General features: G+C 44.3%; 3 protein-coding genes across 3 annotated transcripts in view; all 3 read left to right on the top strand.

Annotated features, from left to right (window-relative positions):
* LOC309340604 (zinc finger and SCAN domain-containing protein 31-like) overlaps positions 1-5,466 on the top strand; it is a gene marked incomplete at its 3' end in the record, with an annotated part of 31,538 nt that extends 26,072 nt beyond the window's left edge. The window contains exon 6 of the mRNA XM_081859489.1: positions 5,384-5,466. Coding sequence (XP_081715615.1) covers positions 5,384-5,466 — 83 coding nt within the window. The remainder of the gene's footprint in view (positions 1-5,383) is intronic.
* The window catches only part of LOC309340939 (uncharacterized protein), a 178,406-nt gene that overhangs the window by 12,507 nt on the left and 146,554 nt on the right, over positions 1-19,345 (top strand). The gene's annotated exons all lie outside the window — the stretch shown is intronic.
* Positions 1-19,345, top strand: part of LOC309340603 (uncharacterized protein) — a gene marked incomplete at its 3' end in the record, with an annotated part of 41,949 nt that overhangs the window by 9,129 nt on the left and 13,475 nt on the right. The gene's annotated exons all lie outside the window — the stretch shown is intronic.

Raw genomic sequence — 19,345 nt, 5'->3', positions numbered from 1 at the left:
GGGGAGTTGGGGGTTACAGGTTTTGGGCTGTGTGTTTTGTGTTTTAATTGTGTGATTTTATGTTGTAACTGTCCTGTGACCTGTGAGTGTAGGGAATGGGAGCCAGCTCTTAGAGTCTGAGGGGTCTTTGCCCCCCAAAAAGATATTTGAGGGGGCCACCCCCCCAGTTCATAGGAACAGCCATTCAAATGGCATGCTTGCACCGCATCCTCTGACTGTTTAACTGTGGCGAGGCTTACTAAACCCCTCCTATATTTTATTCAAGTTGGCACCCCTGCTATAGGGCGCTATAGAAATGAAAGAAATATAATAACACCATCTTGATCGCCTTCATCTGCACATGTTCCAGCTTGACAATATCCTTCTTATTATCATCATTTAAAAAAAATTATGTGCCTATCACCTGAGGATTTCACGGTGCTTCACAACATAAACAGACAGGTTGAAAGCAGGGCTTTCTCAAAAACAAGTTAAGCCCGATAAATCTCTCTTTTTCATTTCTTTTTTTGGGTGCAGTTACAAACTTTGTTGATCAGGGGGCTGCTGTGAAAATACTGCATCTCAATTTCAGTAAGGCTTTTGACAAAGTCCCCTGCGACATTTATGTGAGGAAGCTGGTAAAATGTGGGCTGAATGAGGTAACTGGTGGATTTGACTGACCGAACCCAAATTGTCCTCCTCCATGGTTCCTCCTCATCCTGGGGAAAAGTGACCAGAGGGGTGCTGCAGGGTTCTGTCCTGGGCGCGTTGTTGTTCAACGTCTTTATAAATGACTTGGATGAAGGAACTGAGGAGATGCTTATCACATTTGCAGTGTGGCAGAAGGCAGAATCAGTTCAAGGGCAGGAATAGTACCAATTTATTCTGCCTTGATCAGGCTGCACCCAGAATAGTGTGTTCAGTTCTGGGCTCCATAATTGAAGTATCTTAAATTTTGTTTGCCCAGGGAAATCAAGAAGGTGGGGGAACACAATCCATCTTCCTTTTATAACACGTGGCAAATGTTTATTAAATATATAAATTGTTAAAACTGTTGCAGGAATCCACCCAACACTCACGGGAAAATGTATCGTGGTCTTTTAGAACAGGCATCCCCAAACCCTGCGCTCCAGATGTTTTGGGACTACAGCTCCCATCATCCCTAGCTAACGGGACCCGTGCTCTGGGATGCTGGGAATTGTAGTCCCAAAACATCTGGAGGGCCGAGTTTGGGGATGCCTGTTTTAGAATAATGAAATGAAACTTTAATAATGAAATGAAACTTTTGTTTACTGTTGTAACTATTGCTTTCTGAATATTTATCTTCTGTACCATGAAGATAAAGAAAAATAATGTTTTTTAAAAAGGAGATGGGGAAATCATGTGTACTATTCCATCAATCTGCTTGCATGTGTTGAGTTTTATTTGGAGACTGTAACTCCCAGTAATTTCATTATCTGTATGTGTATCTGTGTGTTCAGCACACATGATTGCAGGTGAGACTGAATAAAACACTTCATTGGAAAAATTAGAGGCATCTAATGTTCCCTGGAGTTTTAATAATAAATAATAATAATTTTATTATTTATACCCTGCCCTCCCCAGCCAAGGCCGGGCTCAGAGCGGCTTACAAGCAATAATAAAAACAAGATGAATGATTGCAACTTAAAAACAAAATAAAAATACAACATTGAAATATTGAAACATTAAAATATTAAAATGTAGCCTCATCGCAGGAGGAGAAGGAAAGGAATAAAGAAAGAGAGGGAGGGAATCAAATTGGCTCCAAGCCAAAGGCCAGGCGGAACAACTCTGTCTTACAGGCCCTGCGGAAAGAAATCAGATCCTGCAGGGCCCTGGTCTCATGAGGCAGAGCGTTCCAGTAGGTGGGGCCAGAGTTGAAAAGGCCCTGGCTCTGATTGAAGCCAATCTAACTTCCTTAGGGCCTGGGACCACTAGGGTGTTGCTATTTATGGACCTTGAGGCTCTCCGTGGGGCATACCGGGAGAGGCGGTCCCATAGGTACGAGGATCCTAGGCCGTGAAGGGCTTTAAAGGTCAAAACCAGCACCTTAAATCTGACCCTGTACTCCACCGGGAGCCACTGCAGCTGGAAAAGCACTGGGTGAATATGCTCCCATGGCAGGGACCCCGTGAGGAGCCTCGCTGCAGCATTCTGCACCTGTTGGAGTTTCTGGGACAGCTTCAAGGGCAGCCCCGCGTAGAGCGAATTACAGTAGTCAAGCCTGGAGATGACCGTCGCATGGATCACTTTTAGGGCAATGCATGGTGCTTTTGTTTGACACATAAAAATCTGGCTGCTCCCAAAGACTTGTCTGTCTGTCTCTGCACCACACACTGCTTCGGAATGGCTTCTTTCTGATTGGTGCTGGTGCTTGAGGATGATGAAAGGCACTTAACAAAAAAAGTTGGGTTTTAAAATAAATTCCCTACAGCCATGTTTCTCAGGCTAGGCGGGCCATTGTCCCGGTCCCACTCATCTTATCGTGGACTACAAAGCTCTTAACAGCTTCTGATCAGATTGCCTTCCCCCATGTATTCCCAACTCAACTGCTTTGAGAAAACTGGCACAGTTACCGGTTCCACATAAAACACCTGTACTTGTGAGAAAGCAAAGTTTTAGTGTGGCGACACAGGTAGACTTTGGAACTCCCTGCCTGCACTTCTTTTTCCCGCTTTTCGTTTTGGTGCCTGCAAAAATAAATAAATGTTTGTTTAGGCAAGCCCATCCAGATATTTAGAATGTGGACATGTATTTTAATCTGATTCTCAGCAAACGGTTCATTTGTAATTATTTTTAAATATTTTAAATAGTTGTGTGTAACTTCTTTTACTGATGAAAAAAAATCTGTATGTGGGTGTGGGTGTGTGTGAAACCGGGAACCCCCTGGCCTTGCTATGTCTCTGGAGCTGGAGCTGCAGAATTGGTCCTTTTCTCTGCAAGCTGCTCCTCCACTTTCCGGCCAAGGGAGGGAGATGCTCAGAGTCCAGCCAAGAGCCTCACCCCACAAAGGGATATCTGGGCATGGGCGGAGCCGGGGGGGGCAGATCTCCCCCTAAATCCATAAGAAATAATAAGAATCTGAGGTTCTGCCAAGCGAGAGAGGGCTGAGCTGGAGGGACTCGGCTTGGCAAGGGTTAAAGTGAAGTGAGCTGCCTTCCTAGAGAGGACAGGAAGCAAGGGGGGGCTGGTCCTCCAGAGCTAATCCCCCTCCCTCCCAGTCCTTTCCTGCTTTGGTGTCTCTCCTGGGATCTGGTGAGTCTCCTCTCTCTCTGGGATCTGGTGGGGGTCCCAGGGCTGCAGCAGGGGAGGGGGCCTGGGGGGCCTGATCTGCTCCTGCAGGGGGGGGGACCCCAAGTCAGGGAGGAGGAGAGGGTCCTGCCAGGGAGGGGCCAGGGCTGCAACACCCTCCTTCCTGCAGATCAGAGGATCCCAAACTCATTTGGCCCTCCGCCCCCCCTTTCTGAAAAGATCTCCCTTCTTTACCCGCTGCTTTTACCCGTCGACCCGCTGCTGTTCCCGCACCCGAGCCTGCAGTGGCTCAGCCTCCTGGGTGGCCAGGAATGCAGCCGGTGGTAGGATCGTGGTGGGTACTGCTTGCTGTACCGTGTCTGCGTTGTGTTCAGGTTTCCGGGACAGGGCATCTGCCCTGGAGGGAGATCCCTGGGATTTTAACTCTGTGTGACATCGCTCAGCCTCATTGCACAACAGAGGAAACATCTGCAAATGGTTTTCCAAAGCTGGTCGAGGAGGTGGACTAGCCCTCCCCCAAAAAAAAGGTGGGAGAGAAAGGCCAGGAGTAAATAAAGAGAGGGATCCCAGCCCAGAGTCTGGCTGCTGCATTGGGGACCAGTTTCCCAGTGTCTCCCAGGGCAGCTCCCCACGGAGGCCACTGCAGCCATCCCCTCGCCCCCAGAGCAGGGCATCCCAATGAGGCAAGGAAGAAGGGCTACCCCTATGCTACCCATATAATCAGTTATCAGAAATCAGTATATTCATATATGCTTACACATAATCAAGGCTTACAGTATTTTATAATCCATTTTGAATCAAAGGGAAGCTGTGCCTTAGCTAAACTGCAAACTGCTTGAAACAGCAAAGTTAGGAGCCGACCTTTCCCCTACAAACATCCGTGTACCCTGGACTAGGGGGAAGACGTGAATCAGAGATACTGGTACAAAATCCCCTCAGATACAGGCTAAATTAATCCACAGAACAGGAAGAGCAAAACCGCAAAATCTCCAAACTCCCTGTCCTGTCATAACTAGGGGAGAGGTGAAACAGAGCGTCACTGCAAGCATCGGAAAGCAGAACTAGAACTCTGTGCTTGACCAGGAGCTGGTAGCGTGGCATGAAGCTTGCTAATTGGCTAATTTTCGCTGACAATATCGTGAATCCCTCATGGTTGTCTCATGATCTATGATTTGCTGTGATCTGCTCAGGTATAAAGACCTCTGGATTTCTGTCAATCGGGGTCCCAGTTCCTTTTGGAAGAGATTCCAAACTGGGTCCTTATTGCCTGGCAATAAACTTCATCTTCTTATTCTTTTTTTTTTAAAAAAAATAAATTTTTATTGGATTTTCACATTTTATGACAACACATACAAGAAACACACATGAATACTTTCATATCCTTACTTTCATAACCCTCTTTCCCTGACTTCCCCCCACCCCCCCCATACATCCCAATTTCCATGTTTAATTCAGCAAGTTCTTGTTTCTTTCCTTAAACCTATTCTTGTTATGTTTAAACTTGATTCTTTTTGTTAGGCCCAATTTAATATCCCTTCACTTATATACATTAGATCCTTATTCTAAGATCGATCAAAATTCTTGTACCATAAATTTCCCCTTTTTTATATTAAAATATAAATCTAAGTTGTAAAACCCAAAAATCATAAAATTTTAAATTCTACTTTTCCCCCTCCCTCCCTGCCCAGGTATCTGTCCCTTCCCAGATAACTGTCCTCTCCTAAAGCTCCTAGCCCGGATTCCTCACATCGGAGGCCTTTAAGTCTATTTCAGTCTCTCCCTGCCTGTTCTGTTGGTAGTCCTTTTTGTTGGTCTTCAAGTCTCGAGGGATATCCAACACAATCACTTCATCCTTTCTCAGATCAAACCTAATTGGAAAAACTTGCTGCCAGGGTTCTGCCAAGGGTCCCCAAGATTCCAAGTCGCCAAATCCAGAAAAGAGGAGGAAGTCCCAGTTGTGTTTCTTTGCTCTTTTAGCTTCCCATATTCCATAGTGTCCAACGACTTCCTCCTTTGCTTTTCTCCTCCCATAACTTGTAATCCAAAGAACTTCTCTGTTCCCTGACTGCAAAAAGTCCTGTAGAGTATTTTGTGTCTGTACTTTTTCCCCTTCGACCTCTTTTTCCTCCAGCTCCAAAGATGTCTTTTCTGGTTCAGCTGCAGAATCTTTCAGAGTCAAATCCTTCGTTCCATCAGCAGGATTGCTTGTCTTAGAGATCAAGGTCATTAGCTGTTTGTCCATAATCATAGCTTGCTCTTGTAAGGTTCCCACGAGAAAGAAGGCTCTTTCTATTTCTGCTAGTAGTTTTCCTTCTGCAGCCATTGTAATGTCACCGGTCCCCCCTAGGGGGATTGCCATTGTTAAAGTTCTTTACCAACAGTCTTTTGCCTTGTTGTTTACTTTGTTTCCAGCCACTTCTAGTTAAATGTAACACCTTTAAATGTAACACCTTTAAATCAGAGAGATATAAAGTAATACAGTTCTCTTGATCCTACCGTTTGACAGCTCAATTGACAGCTGTCAAAACCCTGTTCTTTCGCGCTAGGTTGATGCAGGACGCTCCCGGGTCCGGGGGGGGTCCACAAAATTTTTTGAAATTCTCCTCTTCCCTCCAGCACAGCTTAAAAAGAAATAAAAGCTTGTTCTCGCAAATTAATGGAATCTCTTGTCAGTCTCCAAAGACACGAGATTTTTTTTCCCGATCTTAGGTTTTCGCTCCTTGCTTCAGATTGTCTGTATGTAGGGGGGTGCGGACTTCCCTTTAGCACATCCCCCCCCGTTCGTTCCAAATTAAAAGTATAAATTTCTTTTAAAATCCAAATTTCCTTTACTCACGGGGTATTTGTTTTCAGTCCGAATGTCGGGAAGAAAGTTGACGCTCTCCGGCCATGGCTTGCGGCTTCACTCCACTGAGGTAGCGGTCTACTCCCAGCACCACGCCGCTCCTCGTACCTTCTCCGCAGCCTTTAAAAAGGCTCTTCGACTGTCGAGGAGGGCGCTTAAGGTGCCCACTGAGTCACCAAGTCCACAGGTATCAGCACCTGTGGTTTCTGAGGGTCCCCGCGTCGCCGGCGCGGCAAGACCCGTCCTCAGCGGAGCCGATTCCCTCCGGAGCTCGGAGGGAATCCGCCATTAGACCGATCGCGTCAACCCGGAAGTCCATCTTCTTATTCTCCATTGCTGAGTCTGCCTGATCCTTATTTAACACCAAGCGAGTACCCGCTTACGTTCACATGCTTCACCAGGACCACCTCCTGTCCCAAAGGGATTGTTGCTGGAAAACCAGCCGGAAATGGGCGCTGCTACTCACTGAGCCTCCAGGGACCTTGGCATCAATGGCTGTGCGTGTGTGTGAAGCTGGCTAACAGAATAACAATACTAAATTACACACCTAAATTTCAAGGGAAATGTATTTGGCCCTGGCCCACTTGGCCCTCAGGGGTTGGCCAGATACATTCCTGCCCTTGGAGCGAAGAAAAAGGGACCCCACCCAGGGGCCTGTCTTGAGAGCAGGAGAGAGTCCAAGTGCAAGAAAAGGAGACAGAAGCAGGGGAGTTGGGGTGGGGGGAGCAACTCCTGAGGACCCCCGGGTGAGGACCCCCACTAGAGCCAAGCATCCATTTTTCGCAAGATACAAATGACTCCCTTATCAGCCAGTTCTGACTTCATGCATTGACTGGAAGGCAGGAGCAACCAGGCTGATTCATCTCCCAGAAATCTCTTCGGTTGCTTCCACATTTTGCATTGCAATCTTCCTTCTAGGAGAGCTAGAGGCTGCTTTTTCCTCCTCCTCCTCCTCTTTCTTCTTCTTCTTCTTCTTCTTCCTCCTCCTCCTCCTCTTCTCCTTTTTAAAAAGGCTCTTTCCACCTGGCCTAGGGGTGAAGCCCAGACTCAACCAGCCCTACTGTGTTAAATATCTATTCTGTAAAAACAAAAAAAATTCCTTCCAGTAGCACCTTAAAGACCAACTAAGTCAGTTCTTGGTATGAGCTTTCGTGTGCATGCACACTTCTTCAGATAGCTTCTTCAGATCTATTCTGTAGTTCACCTCCTTTGTAAGGTTTTATTTTGACATCTTTATAAGAATATTTGTTTTCTGCTATGTTGCTTTGACTATAGACTATATATTTGACTTTCTTCCAATGGTTTTATTTCTATTTTATTGATTTTGTGGGATGTGAAACTGCAGTCAAGTACAACATTCCTACAATGGACACATTAGGGGATGTTTTCTACCACTCAGGAGAAGACTTCCTGTTTCCTCCTGAGCTGGGACAGACTTCCACTCCATGTGACTTGAAGAGGGTGCAGTCTGTTGTACTACCATGGAGGAGCACACGGCCTCCATGTTCTGATCAGTGTGTCTTCTCCATTTTCTATGTTGCTGTGTGATTGGAGAAGTGACTCCTTAGTCGCAGTCAATTGGGAGTAACTTCTTTATGGAATAGTTCTAGTTGTTATGTAACCTAAGCCTGCCTTCGGGGATATGTCTGTGAACGTGAATGAATCTGTGAGTAAACTACTTTTATATTAACGTGAATCAGATTATTGTGCTTATTCATTTAAGAGGGATTGGAAGGGATTTTACCAGGAAGGAATTTTTAATAGTAAGACTCAGATGAGTCAGCAACAAGCTGAGCGCTGCGTAATCTAAAAAAGGGGGATGTATGGAACTCTGCTAGAATATGGAACTTGCTAGTGCATGTTAGGAAGGATATCATTCAAAAATATATCTTCTTCTAACTCCCCAATTATCCCCACAGATTTAATATGCTGTAAACCGCTTTGAGATTTATTGTTAAAATATAAAGTGTTATAGAAATTTAAATAAATAAAATAGCTCATGGTTTGGGCTGTGGTGCAGTCCAGCCCTGGTTCCCTCCAAGACTCATCCATGCTTGCTCTGGGATCCTTTTTCTTCTCCTGATATTAGACAACTTTTGTAACTGAACAATGTATTTGCTTTGTAGGATTTGCTAGGGCCTCTCCTTAAGACAGACAGAACTTGGCAGAAGACCAAAGGGTTCCTTCTGATCTCTCAGAGGCTTCCTGAGAGCACAGATGGGTGAGCGAGACTCAGCTGGCCCTGGAACAGAAAGAGGCCATGCCATCCAAACTGGGAGCAGTGGAGGGTTCTGGGAAAACTCTGTGCAGAAGATCCTGGGTGAGGAGGACACCCTCCGCTCAGAGGTGCAGAGCCAGCAGGTGAGGCAGTTCTGCTGCCAGGAGGCCAAAGGACCCCGAGAGGTTTGCAGCCGACTCTACCACCTTTGCCATCAGTGGCTGAAGCCAGAAAGGCACACGAAAGCTGAGATGCTGGATCTTGTGATCTTGGAGCAGTTCCTGGGTGTCCTTCCACCAGAGATGGAGAGCTGGGTGAGGGACTGTGGAGCGGAGACCAGTTCCCAGGCGGTGGCCCTGGCCGAAGGTTTCCTCCTGAGTCAGGCAGAGGAGAGAAAGCAGGTGAGAGAGACTTTCCTCTGGATACTCCCAAGGCCTCCAAACAGGTCAGAAAACATCCCATCATGCTCTTCTGATGGCTCATTTTTTCCCCCCTGGGAAGGCATCCATGGAATGAGATCTGTCACCCTTGAAGCTGTTGGCCCTGACATCCATTTTTTAATCCTTCTCCCCATTCTCTCTCTTGTTTTTTTTTATAATCATGTTTTATTAATTTTCCATACAATCATTCCACAATACAATTTCTATTAAACTTTTCAATTTTTGACTTCCTTCGGCTTTTCTGTCAATCATTCGAATTTAGTTTCTTTAAATACACATTTCCAAATTTTTATATTGCCTTTATACCTTCCCCCCTCTTATATTTTACTTTTTTACAATATTTCTTATTTTATCACAGAGCTTCTCTAAATGCCACTAACGTTATTTCATTATCACTTAAACATTCCCAACAATCTGTTAATTTCCCCCAGTCCTCGATGAACTTTTGATCTCGTTGATATCTGATCTTCCCAGTCAGTTTATCAAGTTCTGCATAGTCCATCAGCTTCGTTCTCCATTCCTCCAACCTTGGTAATTGTTCTTGTTTCCATTTCTGAGCCAATAATATTCTTGCCGCTGTTACTGCATATTGAAAGATTTTATGGTCCTTTCTATTCATTTCGTTGCCTACAATTCCTTAGAGAAAAGCCTCTGGTTTCTTAACAAATGTATATTTCAACATTTTTTTCAATTCATTATATATTAACTCCCAGAAGCTTTTCACTTTCTTACATTCCCACCACATATGAAAAAATGTACCATCTGTTTCTTTACATTTCCAACACTTCTTACATGTTTTGTACATTTTTGCAAGTTTTACTGGTGTAATATACCATCTATACATCATTTTCATAATATTTTCCTTTAATGCAGTACATGCAGTAAATTTGATACTTTCATTCCATAGTTTTATCCAATCATTAAATTGTATATTATGTCCGATATCTTTGGCCCATTTTATCATAACTGATTTAATTTCTTCCTCTTTTGTATGCCATTCCAACAATATCTTATACATTTTGGATAGGATTTTATATTCACTATTTATTATATCTGTTTGAAATTTAGAGTCCTTCTCTGCATATCCATATTCTTTAAAATCTTTTTTAAACATTTCGTTTATCTGAAAATAATGCAACCAATCGTACACAGATTCTTTCACTTCTTCATATGGTTTCATTTTCCATTTCCCCCCTTCTTTCATAATCAAATTTCCATATGTAATCCAATTCTTTCTCATATTAGTTTTTTTAACAGACATAACCTCTAACGGAGACAACCAGTGTGGAGTTTTTGGTTCGAGTAGGTTTTTATACCTCTCCCATACTTCTGTTAACAATCCTCGAAAAATGTGGTTTTCAAAACTTCTATGGATTTTCTTCTTTCCCACCCATAGATACGTGTGCCATCCAAATCTATTATTATCAAATCCTTCCAAATCTAACAGTTCTGTATTTTCTAGTTTTATCCATTCCTTTAACCAACAGAGACACGAGGCTTCATAGTACAATTTCAAGTCTGGCAGGGCGAAGCCTCCTCTTTCCTTTGCGTCAGTTAGTAACTTAAATTGAATTCTTGGCTTCTTTCCCTGCCAGATATACCTTGAAATAACTCTTTGCCATTCTTTAAATACCCCGGTCCCCTTGATTATTGGAATCGTTTGATACAGAAATAATAATTTTGGTAGTACGCTCATCTTTATCGTTGAAATCCTTCCCCAAAATGACAATTTCATTCGTCCCCACACCTCCAGATCTTTCTTTATCCCATTCCACACTGGTATGTAATTATTCTGATATAAATCTATGTTTTTGGGGGGTTATCCAAATTCCCAAATATTTCACCTTTTTCACCACCTCTATGCCAACTTGTTGCTGTATATTCTCTGTGAGAGTTCAGAACTTAACTGGTTAAGTGTTCTGAGGTGTGCGTCACTTTCTGACGTCAGCTTTAGAAGTTAAGGAGGAGCTTGTTTTTCTGTACTTTCTGTTCTCTCTGTGTGTCTTGAGAGTGAGACATGGCTGAAAGAAGCCCCGGTCTTAGATGCTGAAATGTTTCAATAAAGAGCTGTAAATAGACGAACCTGTCTGTGTATGCTTGCATGGAGAAAAGGAGAAAAAGACTGCTTTACACCGCTGTATGCTACTCTGCTAAGCCGTGGCTAAAGAGACAGCAGAATTTGTTGCGCAGCTCCGAAGGAAGTGTGCTGGACGCTGTAAACAACTGATTGGGATCGTAAAGCTATCAGAGGCCACGGCTCAACGATCGAGCTCCAAAGATCGTTATCTCAGATTCTCTATCTTATCTTGATCCATATTCTTAACAATTATTTTAGTCTTCTTCTTATTCAGTATAAATCCTGCTATTTGGCCAAATCTTTCTACCTCCGTAAGTATATTTTTCACACTTTCCAATGGCTCTTCCACCGTTAGGACCAGATCATCGGCATAGGCTTTCACCTTATATTCATTCCGGCCTACTGTAACCCCTTTTATTGTCTCATTTTCTCTTAATGATTTTAGAAGAACCTCCAGTACCATGATGAATAACAATGGTGAGAGTGGACATCCCTGTCGCTTACCTTTGGATATCCCTATTTCCTCCGTAATCACGTTATTTACAATTAGTTTCGCTTTTTGCTCAGTGTAGATTGCTTTTATTCCATTGAGAAATCCCTTCCCCACCTCCATATATTCTAGGCTTTTTAACATAAAGTCCCAAGAAATGTTATCAAAGGCCTTTTCTGCATCCACAAATATTAGCACCCCATTCTCTCTTTTGAATCCTTTTTCTTTTTCAGGGAAAGGATCTCTTTGCAGAAATGGGCCAGATTTCTTCTGAGGCAGAGAGGCCTCCGTTGAACACCAGAGAGAGGCCACTGGGTAAGAAGGGAGGAGGTTTTTCTCCGTTTAGTCTCATTCTGTTCGTTTTCCAACTCATCTGTGGGTTCTTTTCATCTTTTGTTGGGGGAGATAGTGGGACCAAGAGCCCAGAGGAGGGGAGATATATTTCGGCACAACTAACATCTGAAATGCACCCAAACATCCAAATACACTCAGCAAGCGAGAATTTCTCAAATGCCCGTCTGTAGTTTAGATGCACTGATTCACATCATAGAATCATAGAGTTGGAATAGACCACAAGGGCCATCGAGTCCAACCCCCTGCCAAGCAGGAAACACCATCAGAGCACTCCTGACATATGGTTGTCAAGCCTCTGCTTAAAGACCTCCAAAGAAGGAGACTCCACCACACTCCTTGGCAGCAAATTCCATTGTCGAACAGCTCTTACTGTCAGGAAGTTCTTCCTAATGTTTAGGTGGAATCTTCTTTCTTGTAGTTTGGAACCATTGCTCCGTGTCCGCTTCTCTGGAGCAGCAGAAAACAACCTTTCTCCCTCCTCTATGTGACATCCTTTTATATATTTGTACGTGGCTATCATATCACCCCTTAACCTCCTCTTCTCCAGGCTAAACATGCCCAGCTCCCTTAGCCGTTCCTCATAAGGCATCGTTTCCAGGCCTTTGACCATTTTGGTTGCCCTCCTCTGGACACGTTCCAGTTTGTCAGTGTCCTTCTTGAACTGTGGTGCCCAGAACTGGACACAGTACTCCAGGTGAGGTCTGACCAGAGCAGAATACAGTGGCACTATTACTTCCCTTGATCTAGATGCTATACTCCTATTGATGCAGCCCAGAATTGCATTGGCTTTTTTAGCTGCCGCGTCACACTGTTGGCTCATGTCAAGTTTGTGGTCAACCAAGACTCCAAATCCTTTTCACATGTACTGCTCTCAAGCCAGGTGTCACCCATCTTGTATTTGTGCCTCTCTTTTTTTTTGCCCAAGTGCAATACTTTACATTTCTCCCTGTTAAAATTCATCTTGTTTGTTTTGGCCCAGTTCTCTAACCTGTCAAGGTCGTTTTGAAGTGTGATCCTGTCCTCTGGGGTGTTAGCCACCCCTCCCAGTTTGGTGTCATCTGCAAATTTGATCAGGATGCCCTTGAGTCCATCATCCAAGTCGTTGATAAAGATGTTGAATAAGACCGGGCCCAAGACAGAACCCTGTGGCACCCCACTAGTCACTCTTCTCCAGGATGAAGAGGAACCATTGATGAGCACCCTTTGGGTTCGGTCAGTCGGCCAGTTACAAATCCACTGAGTGGTAGCATAGTCAAGACCGTATTTTACCAGCTTCTTTACAAGAATACCATGGGGCACCTTGTCGAATGCCTTGCTGAAATCAAGGTAGGCTACATCCACTGTGTTCCATTCATCTACCAGGCTTGTAATTCTGTCAAAAAACGAGATCAGGTTAGTCTGACATGACTTATTTTTGAGAAATCCGTGTTGGCTATTGGTGACCACAGCATTCCTTTCTAGGTGAGAGAAGCATGCACTCTGGGCCTCCCCCTTACCTTTTTCCTCTTGCAGGTGACACAGTGATACTGGATAGACCTCTTCATCCATCTCTGAATGGGGAAAGAATGGAAGCAGCGGCTGTGGAACCAGATCAGGTCAGGGAAACCTGCCTTGTGGGAACAGAGGTCAAGGGGTGGAAGAATGTCCTAGCTCAAGGAGCGGTGGTGAACAACAGTGTTGTCTCAGAGGAGGACATTTCCCTTCTTCCTTTAGGGTCCAGTGTGTTTTGAAGATGTTGCTGTTTGTTTCACGGATGAGGAATGGGAGTTGCTGGATCCTGACCAGAGAGCTCTGCATAAGGACGTCATGGAGGAGAATCGTGGGATCGTGGCCTCTCTCAGTAAGGCTCCCTGTGGGATCATAATATCTGTTTTTAAATTCAAAATTCCATATGTGACGAACCTCATATATTTTCATAGAACTCAGCAGCGCCCCCTACAACACCATAATCACAAAAAAACCCCCCAAAAAACCTTAAACAGTAAATTACTGTTTTTTCTGTGAATGTTCTTCCTCCAGTTGCAGCTTATTAAAGAAGGATCAGCCTGGTCTGAACTCCCCAGACCCTTTTAAGTATAAATGTCAGAGTTGTTAGGGAAGTTGAAGTAGCTTCTGTCAGGTTTTCTGTTTTTGTTTTTCCTCCCGTCAGTCTTTGGTTGTCCAAAGAGAAGACTGACATTGGAAATGGAGGGATGCCATGATGGAGGCCAACAAAATCCATTCAAGAGAAGAGCCAGGCTTGTCGAATCACAGGTTCCCCTAAGGATGTTGGTTGATCCCCGTTAATTAATGCACCCAACCCTTCAGAAAACCATCCATCTAGCCCACTTGTGTTATTCTCGGTAGTGACGCCCGCCCTGTGGAACGCCCTCCCATCAGATGTCAAAGAGATAAAGAATTACCTGACGTTCAGAATACATCTTAAGGCAGCCCTGTTCAGGGATGTTTTTAATATGTAATGCTGTATTGTTTTTAATACTGATTGGGAGCCGCCCAGAGTGGCTGGGGAAACTCAGCCAGATGGGCGGGGTATAAATAATAAATTATTATTATTATTATTATTATTATTATTATTATTATTATTATTATTCCTCTAATCCATTTCTCTTCATTGTAGATAGAGATGGAGTGGAAATTAAGAACATGGGTGAGCATGAGAAAATCCCCACAATGGAGAAGCTGAATAAATATCTTGAAAATGGAAAAAGTTCCTATTCCACTTGCCGTCAAAGAAATCTCATTAGGAAGAAACCCTATCAGTGCATGGAATGTGGAAAGAGCTTCAATAATAACTCCAATCTCACTTCCCATCAGAGAATTCATACAGGGGAGAAACCCTATCAGTGTGTGGAATGTGGAAAGAGCTTCAGTCAGAGCTCCAGTCTCACTTCCCATCAGATAATTCATACAGGGGAGAAACCCTATCAGTGTGTGGAATGTGGAAAGAGCTTCAATCGCAGTGCCAATCTCACTTCCCATCAGAGAATTCATACAGGGGAGAAATCCTATCAGTGTGTGGAATGTGGAAAGAGCTTCAGTCAGAGCGCCAATCTCACTTCCCATCAGAGAATTCGTACAGGGGAGAAATCCTATCAGTGTGTGGAATGTGGAAAGAGCTTCAGTCAGAGCTCCAGTCTCACTTCCCATCAGAGAATTCATACAGGGGAGAAACCCTATCAGTGTGGGGAATGTGGAAAGAGCTTCAGTCAGAGCAGCAATCTCACTTCCCATCAGAGAATTCATATACGGGAGAAGCCCTATCAGTGTGTAGAATGTGGTAAAAGCTTCAGTCACAGCCACCATCTCAATTCCCATCAGAGAATTCATACAGGGGAGAAACCCTACCAGTGTGTGGAATGTGGAAAGAGCTTCATGAAGAGCTCCTCTCTCACTTCCCATCAAAGAATTCATACAGGGAAGAAACCCTATCAGTGTGTGGAATGTGGAAAGAGCTTCAGTCAGAGCGCCCATCTCACTTCCCATCAGAGAATTCATACAGGGGAGAAACCCTATCAGTGTGTGGAATGTGGAAAGAGCTTCAGTCAGAGCGCCGGTCTCACTTCCCATCAAAGAATTCATACAGGGGAGAAACCCTATCAATGCTTGGAATGTGGAAAGAGCTTCAGTCAGAGCTCCAATCTCAGTTCCCATCAAAGGATTCATACAAAGAGTGGAAAACCCTTCATTATACAACTTTCAGCGCTAGGGAAAAACACACCAGTTTAAACAGGCCTTTGGCTGATTGACATATAATGCCCTATTTAAATGTGGTGGGGAGTTGGGGGTTACAGGTTTTGGGCTGTGTGTTTTGTGTTTTCATTGTGTGATTTTATGTTGTAACCGTCCTGTGACCTGTGAGTGTAGGGAATGGGAGCCAGCTCTTAGAGTCTAAGGGGTCTTTGCCCCCCAAAAAGATATTTGAGGGGTCCACCCCCCCAGTTCATAGGAACAGCCATTCAAATGGCATGCTTGCACCGCATCCTCTGACTGTTTAACTGAGGCGGGGCTTACTAAACCCCTCCTATATTTTATTCAAGTTGGCACCCCTGCTATAGGGCGCTATAGAAATGAAATAAATATAATAACACCATCTTGATCGCCTTCATCTGCACATGTTCCAGCTAGTCAATATCCTTCTTAATATTATCATTTTAAAAAAATTATGTGCCTATCATCTGAGGATTTCACGGTGCTTCACAACATAAACAGACAGGTTGAAAGCAGGGCTTTCTCAAAAACAAGTTAAGCCCGATAAATCTCTCTTTTTCATTTCTTTTTTTGGATGCAGTTACAAACTTTGTTTATCAGGGGACTGCTGTGAAAATACTGCATCTCAATTTCAGTAAGGCTTTTGACAAAGTCCTCTGCGACATTTATGTGAGGAAGCTGGTAAAATGTGGGCTGAATGAGGTAACTGTTAGGTGGATTTGACTGACCGAACCCAAATTGTCCTCCTCCATGGTTCCTCCTCATCCTGGGGAAAAGTGACAAGAGGGGTGCTGCAGGGTTCAGTCCTGGGCCCATTGTTGTTCAACGTCTTTATAAATGACTTGGATGAAGGAACTGAGGGGATGCTCATCCCATTTGCAGATGACACCAAACAGGGAGCGGAGGCCAATGTGGCAGAAGGCAGAATCCGATCAAGGGCAGGAATAGTACCACTTTCTTCTGCCTTGGTCTGGCCCCACATAGAATACTGTGTTCTATTCTGGGCACCACAATTTAAGAATCTCAACTTTTGTTGAGGGATTGCTAAGAGGAATTATGAAAAATGAAGCAAGCTACTGTGTCAATGGTGAAAGCATCACTTTGACTGGGTTTGGGTCATTGACTTGATTTCTGATCGATCCCACAAGCCTCTGCATCTCTGCCCCATTTTCTCTATGTCTGTCAGTCACGTGTAAAGCATTCTAACACAGACCAGTTGCTTAGCAGGCCTCCTGGGTACATAAAAATAGGGAGGTAGCTTTGATGTAGCTTCTGTTAATCTTTAGGTAGATCTTAGGGCCAGGAACAGAGTTCACATGTGTCAGGGGTTCAGGGAGAGAGGCGCAGATGAGGGAGGAGACAGAGAGTGAGGGGGAAGGATTCCAGAGTGACGAGGAAGAGGATGACAATGACCCAAGATTGTCCATGAGTCCGTCCAGTGAATCGGAGGACTCCCAAAAGGGAGCCCCTCTGGTCAAGCCAAGGGGAGCTAGAGGGGGAAGCAGTCAGGAGCAGGGAAACGAAGGGGGAACACCCAGTGGGAGTTGGAGAGCGGGACCGGCTGCTCCGCTGGAACGGAGTGAGGGGGGAGGAGTGACCAGTGTGTCAGAAGGAGCAGAACAGGAAGCTGAGAGGGGAAGGAGATCAGGGCAAAACGTCCTGCCGGAAGGGGAGGAAAGTAGTATCGAGGGCAGTGTAACTGTCGAAGGGAAGGTCAGGAGCAACGTACGCGCGCCAAGTTCAAAATGGGAGGCGCGCGGAAATGAAGAGAGTCCTGGGGAGGAGCCTGGTCCCAAAGCCCGAAGGAGGGGGGAGGAGGCGGCAGAGGATTCAGCCTCTGGAGAGTCCCGAAAGGAGAGAACACAGGGGGGCAGAAAGACCCTGCGGAAAAGGAAAGAGAGGAAGAGGTGGACCAGTACAAGCCTCTTAAACTGGTGTAGAGGCGGGACTGACTCAGAGGGGACTTCAGCGGTCTAAGCGTAACAGACATAGAGTCACGGAGCTAGGCTGTGAAGCTAAGAATGTTCTTCAATAAAAGCTTTTGTACATAAGCTGGAGTGGACTTTGGTCTCTTGTGAGCTGGGACCACGGGTGACTCTGACAACATGGATGTGGTTTATTAGGTTTTTACAAAAGGAAAAACACATAACAGCTACAGAAGTGAAAACAAAAAACAAACAAACCATAATCAAAGATATAGAACAGACCAGAACAACAAAATACAAAAAAATAAGATTCCATCCAACAAATTGAAAAATATAAATTCCAGCTTTTAAAATCATACTTAATTAACTTTCTTTCTTGACTTCCTCGCGCCTCCCTTTTTTGTGTTCCTCTTTGCCCAATCAGATACAGCAAATCCTTGCCCTCTTTCAAAGCTCATTTCTAATTGTTAGATTCATTCTGTAATGTCTCCAATCTTTCCTCCTTATACTTAAACTCCTTTAAACTATTATTTACCTTCGACATAATATATAGCCAGTGTGGTGTAGTGGTTAAGAGCGGTGGACTCGTAATCTGGGGAACCGGGTTCGCGTCTCCGCTCCTCCACCTGCAGCTGCTGGGTGACCTTGGGCCAGTCACACTTCTGTGAAGTCTCTCAGCCCCACTCACCTCACAGAGTGTTTGTTGTGGGGGAGGAAGGGAAAGGAGAATGTGAGCCGCTTGGAGACTCCTTAAAGGGAGTGAAAGGCGGGATATCAAATCCAAACTCTTTTTCTTCTTCTTCTTCCTTCATGGTTCCTCCTCATCCTGGGGAAAAGTGACAAGAGGGGTACTGCAGGGTTCTGTCCTGGGCCCGTTGTTGTTCAACGTCTTTATAAGTGACTTGGATGAAGGAACTGAGGAGATGCTTATCACATTTGCAGTGTGGCAGAAGGCAGAATCAGTTCAAGGGCAGGAATAGTACCACTTTCTTCTGCCTTGGTCAGGCCCCACCTAGAATATTGTGTTCAATTCTGGGCACTACAATTTAAGTATCTTAAATTTTGTTTGCCTGGGGAAATCAAGAAGGTGGGGGAACACAATCCATCTTCCTTTTATAACACGTGGCAAATGTTTATTAAATATATAAATTGTTAAAACTGTTGCAGGAATCCACCCAACACTCACGGGAAAATGTATCGTGGTCTTTTAGAACAGGCATCCCCAAACCCTGCGCTCCAGATATTTTGGGACTACAGCTCCCATCATCCCTAGCTAACAGGACCCGTGCTCTGGGATGCTGGGAATTGTAGTCCCAAATCATCTGGAGGGCCGAGTTTGGGGATGCCTGTTTTAGAATAATGAAATGAAACTTTAACACATGACATGCTGAAAGTCTGAAATTCCATCAGGACAGGTTACTTTTTTTGTTTACTGTTGTAACTATTGCTTTCTGAATATTTATCTTCTGTACCATGAAGATAAAGAAAAATAATGTTTTTTAAAAAGGAGATGGGGAAATCATGTGTACTCTTCCATCAATCTGCTTGCATGTGTTGAGTTTTATTTGGAGACTGTAACTCCCAATAATTTCATTATCTGTATGTGTTTCTGTGTGTTCAGCACACATGATTGCAGGTGAGACTGAATAAAACACTTCATTGGAAAAATAAGAGGCATCTAATGTTCCCTGGAGTTTTAATAATAAATAATAATAATTTTATTATTTATACCCTGCCCTCCCCAGCGAAGGCCGGGCTCAGAGCGGCTTACAAGCAATAATAAAAACAAGATGAATGATTGCAACTTAAAAACAAAATTAAAATACAACATTGAAATATTGAAACATTAAAATATTAAAATGTAGCCTCATCGCAGGAGGAGAAGGAAAGGAAAAAAGAAAGAGGGAGGGAATCAAATTGGCTCCAAGCGAAAGGCCAGGCGGAACAACTCTGTCTTCCAGGCCCTGCGGAAAGAAATCAGATCCTGCAGGGCCCTGGTCTCATGAGGCAGAGCGTTCCACTAGGCGGGGCCAGAG

The sequence above is a fragment of the Podarcis erhardii genome, assembly GCF_964252035.2.
Source record: "Podarcis erhardii genome assembly, chromosome: 4".
NCBI classification, from domain to species: domain Eukaryota; kingdom Metazoa; phylum Chordata; class Lepidosauria; order Squamata; family Lacertidae; genus Podarcis; species Podarcis erhardii.
This window is presented reverse-complemented; position numbering and strand designations above follow the sequence as displayed.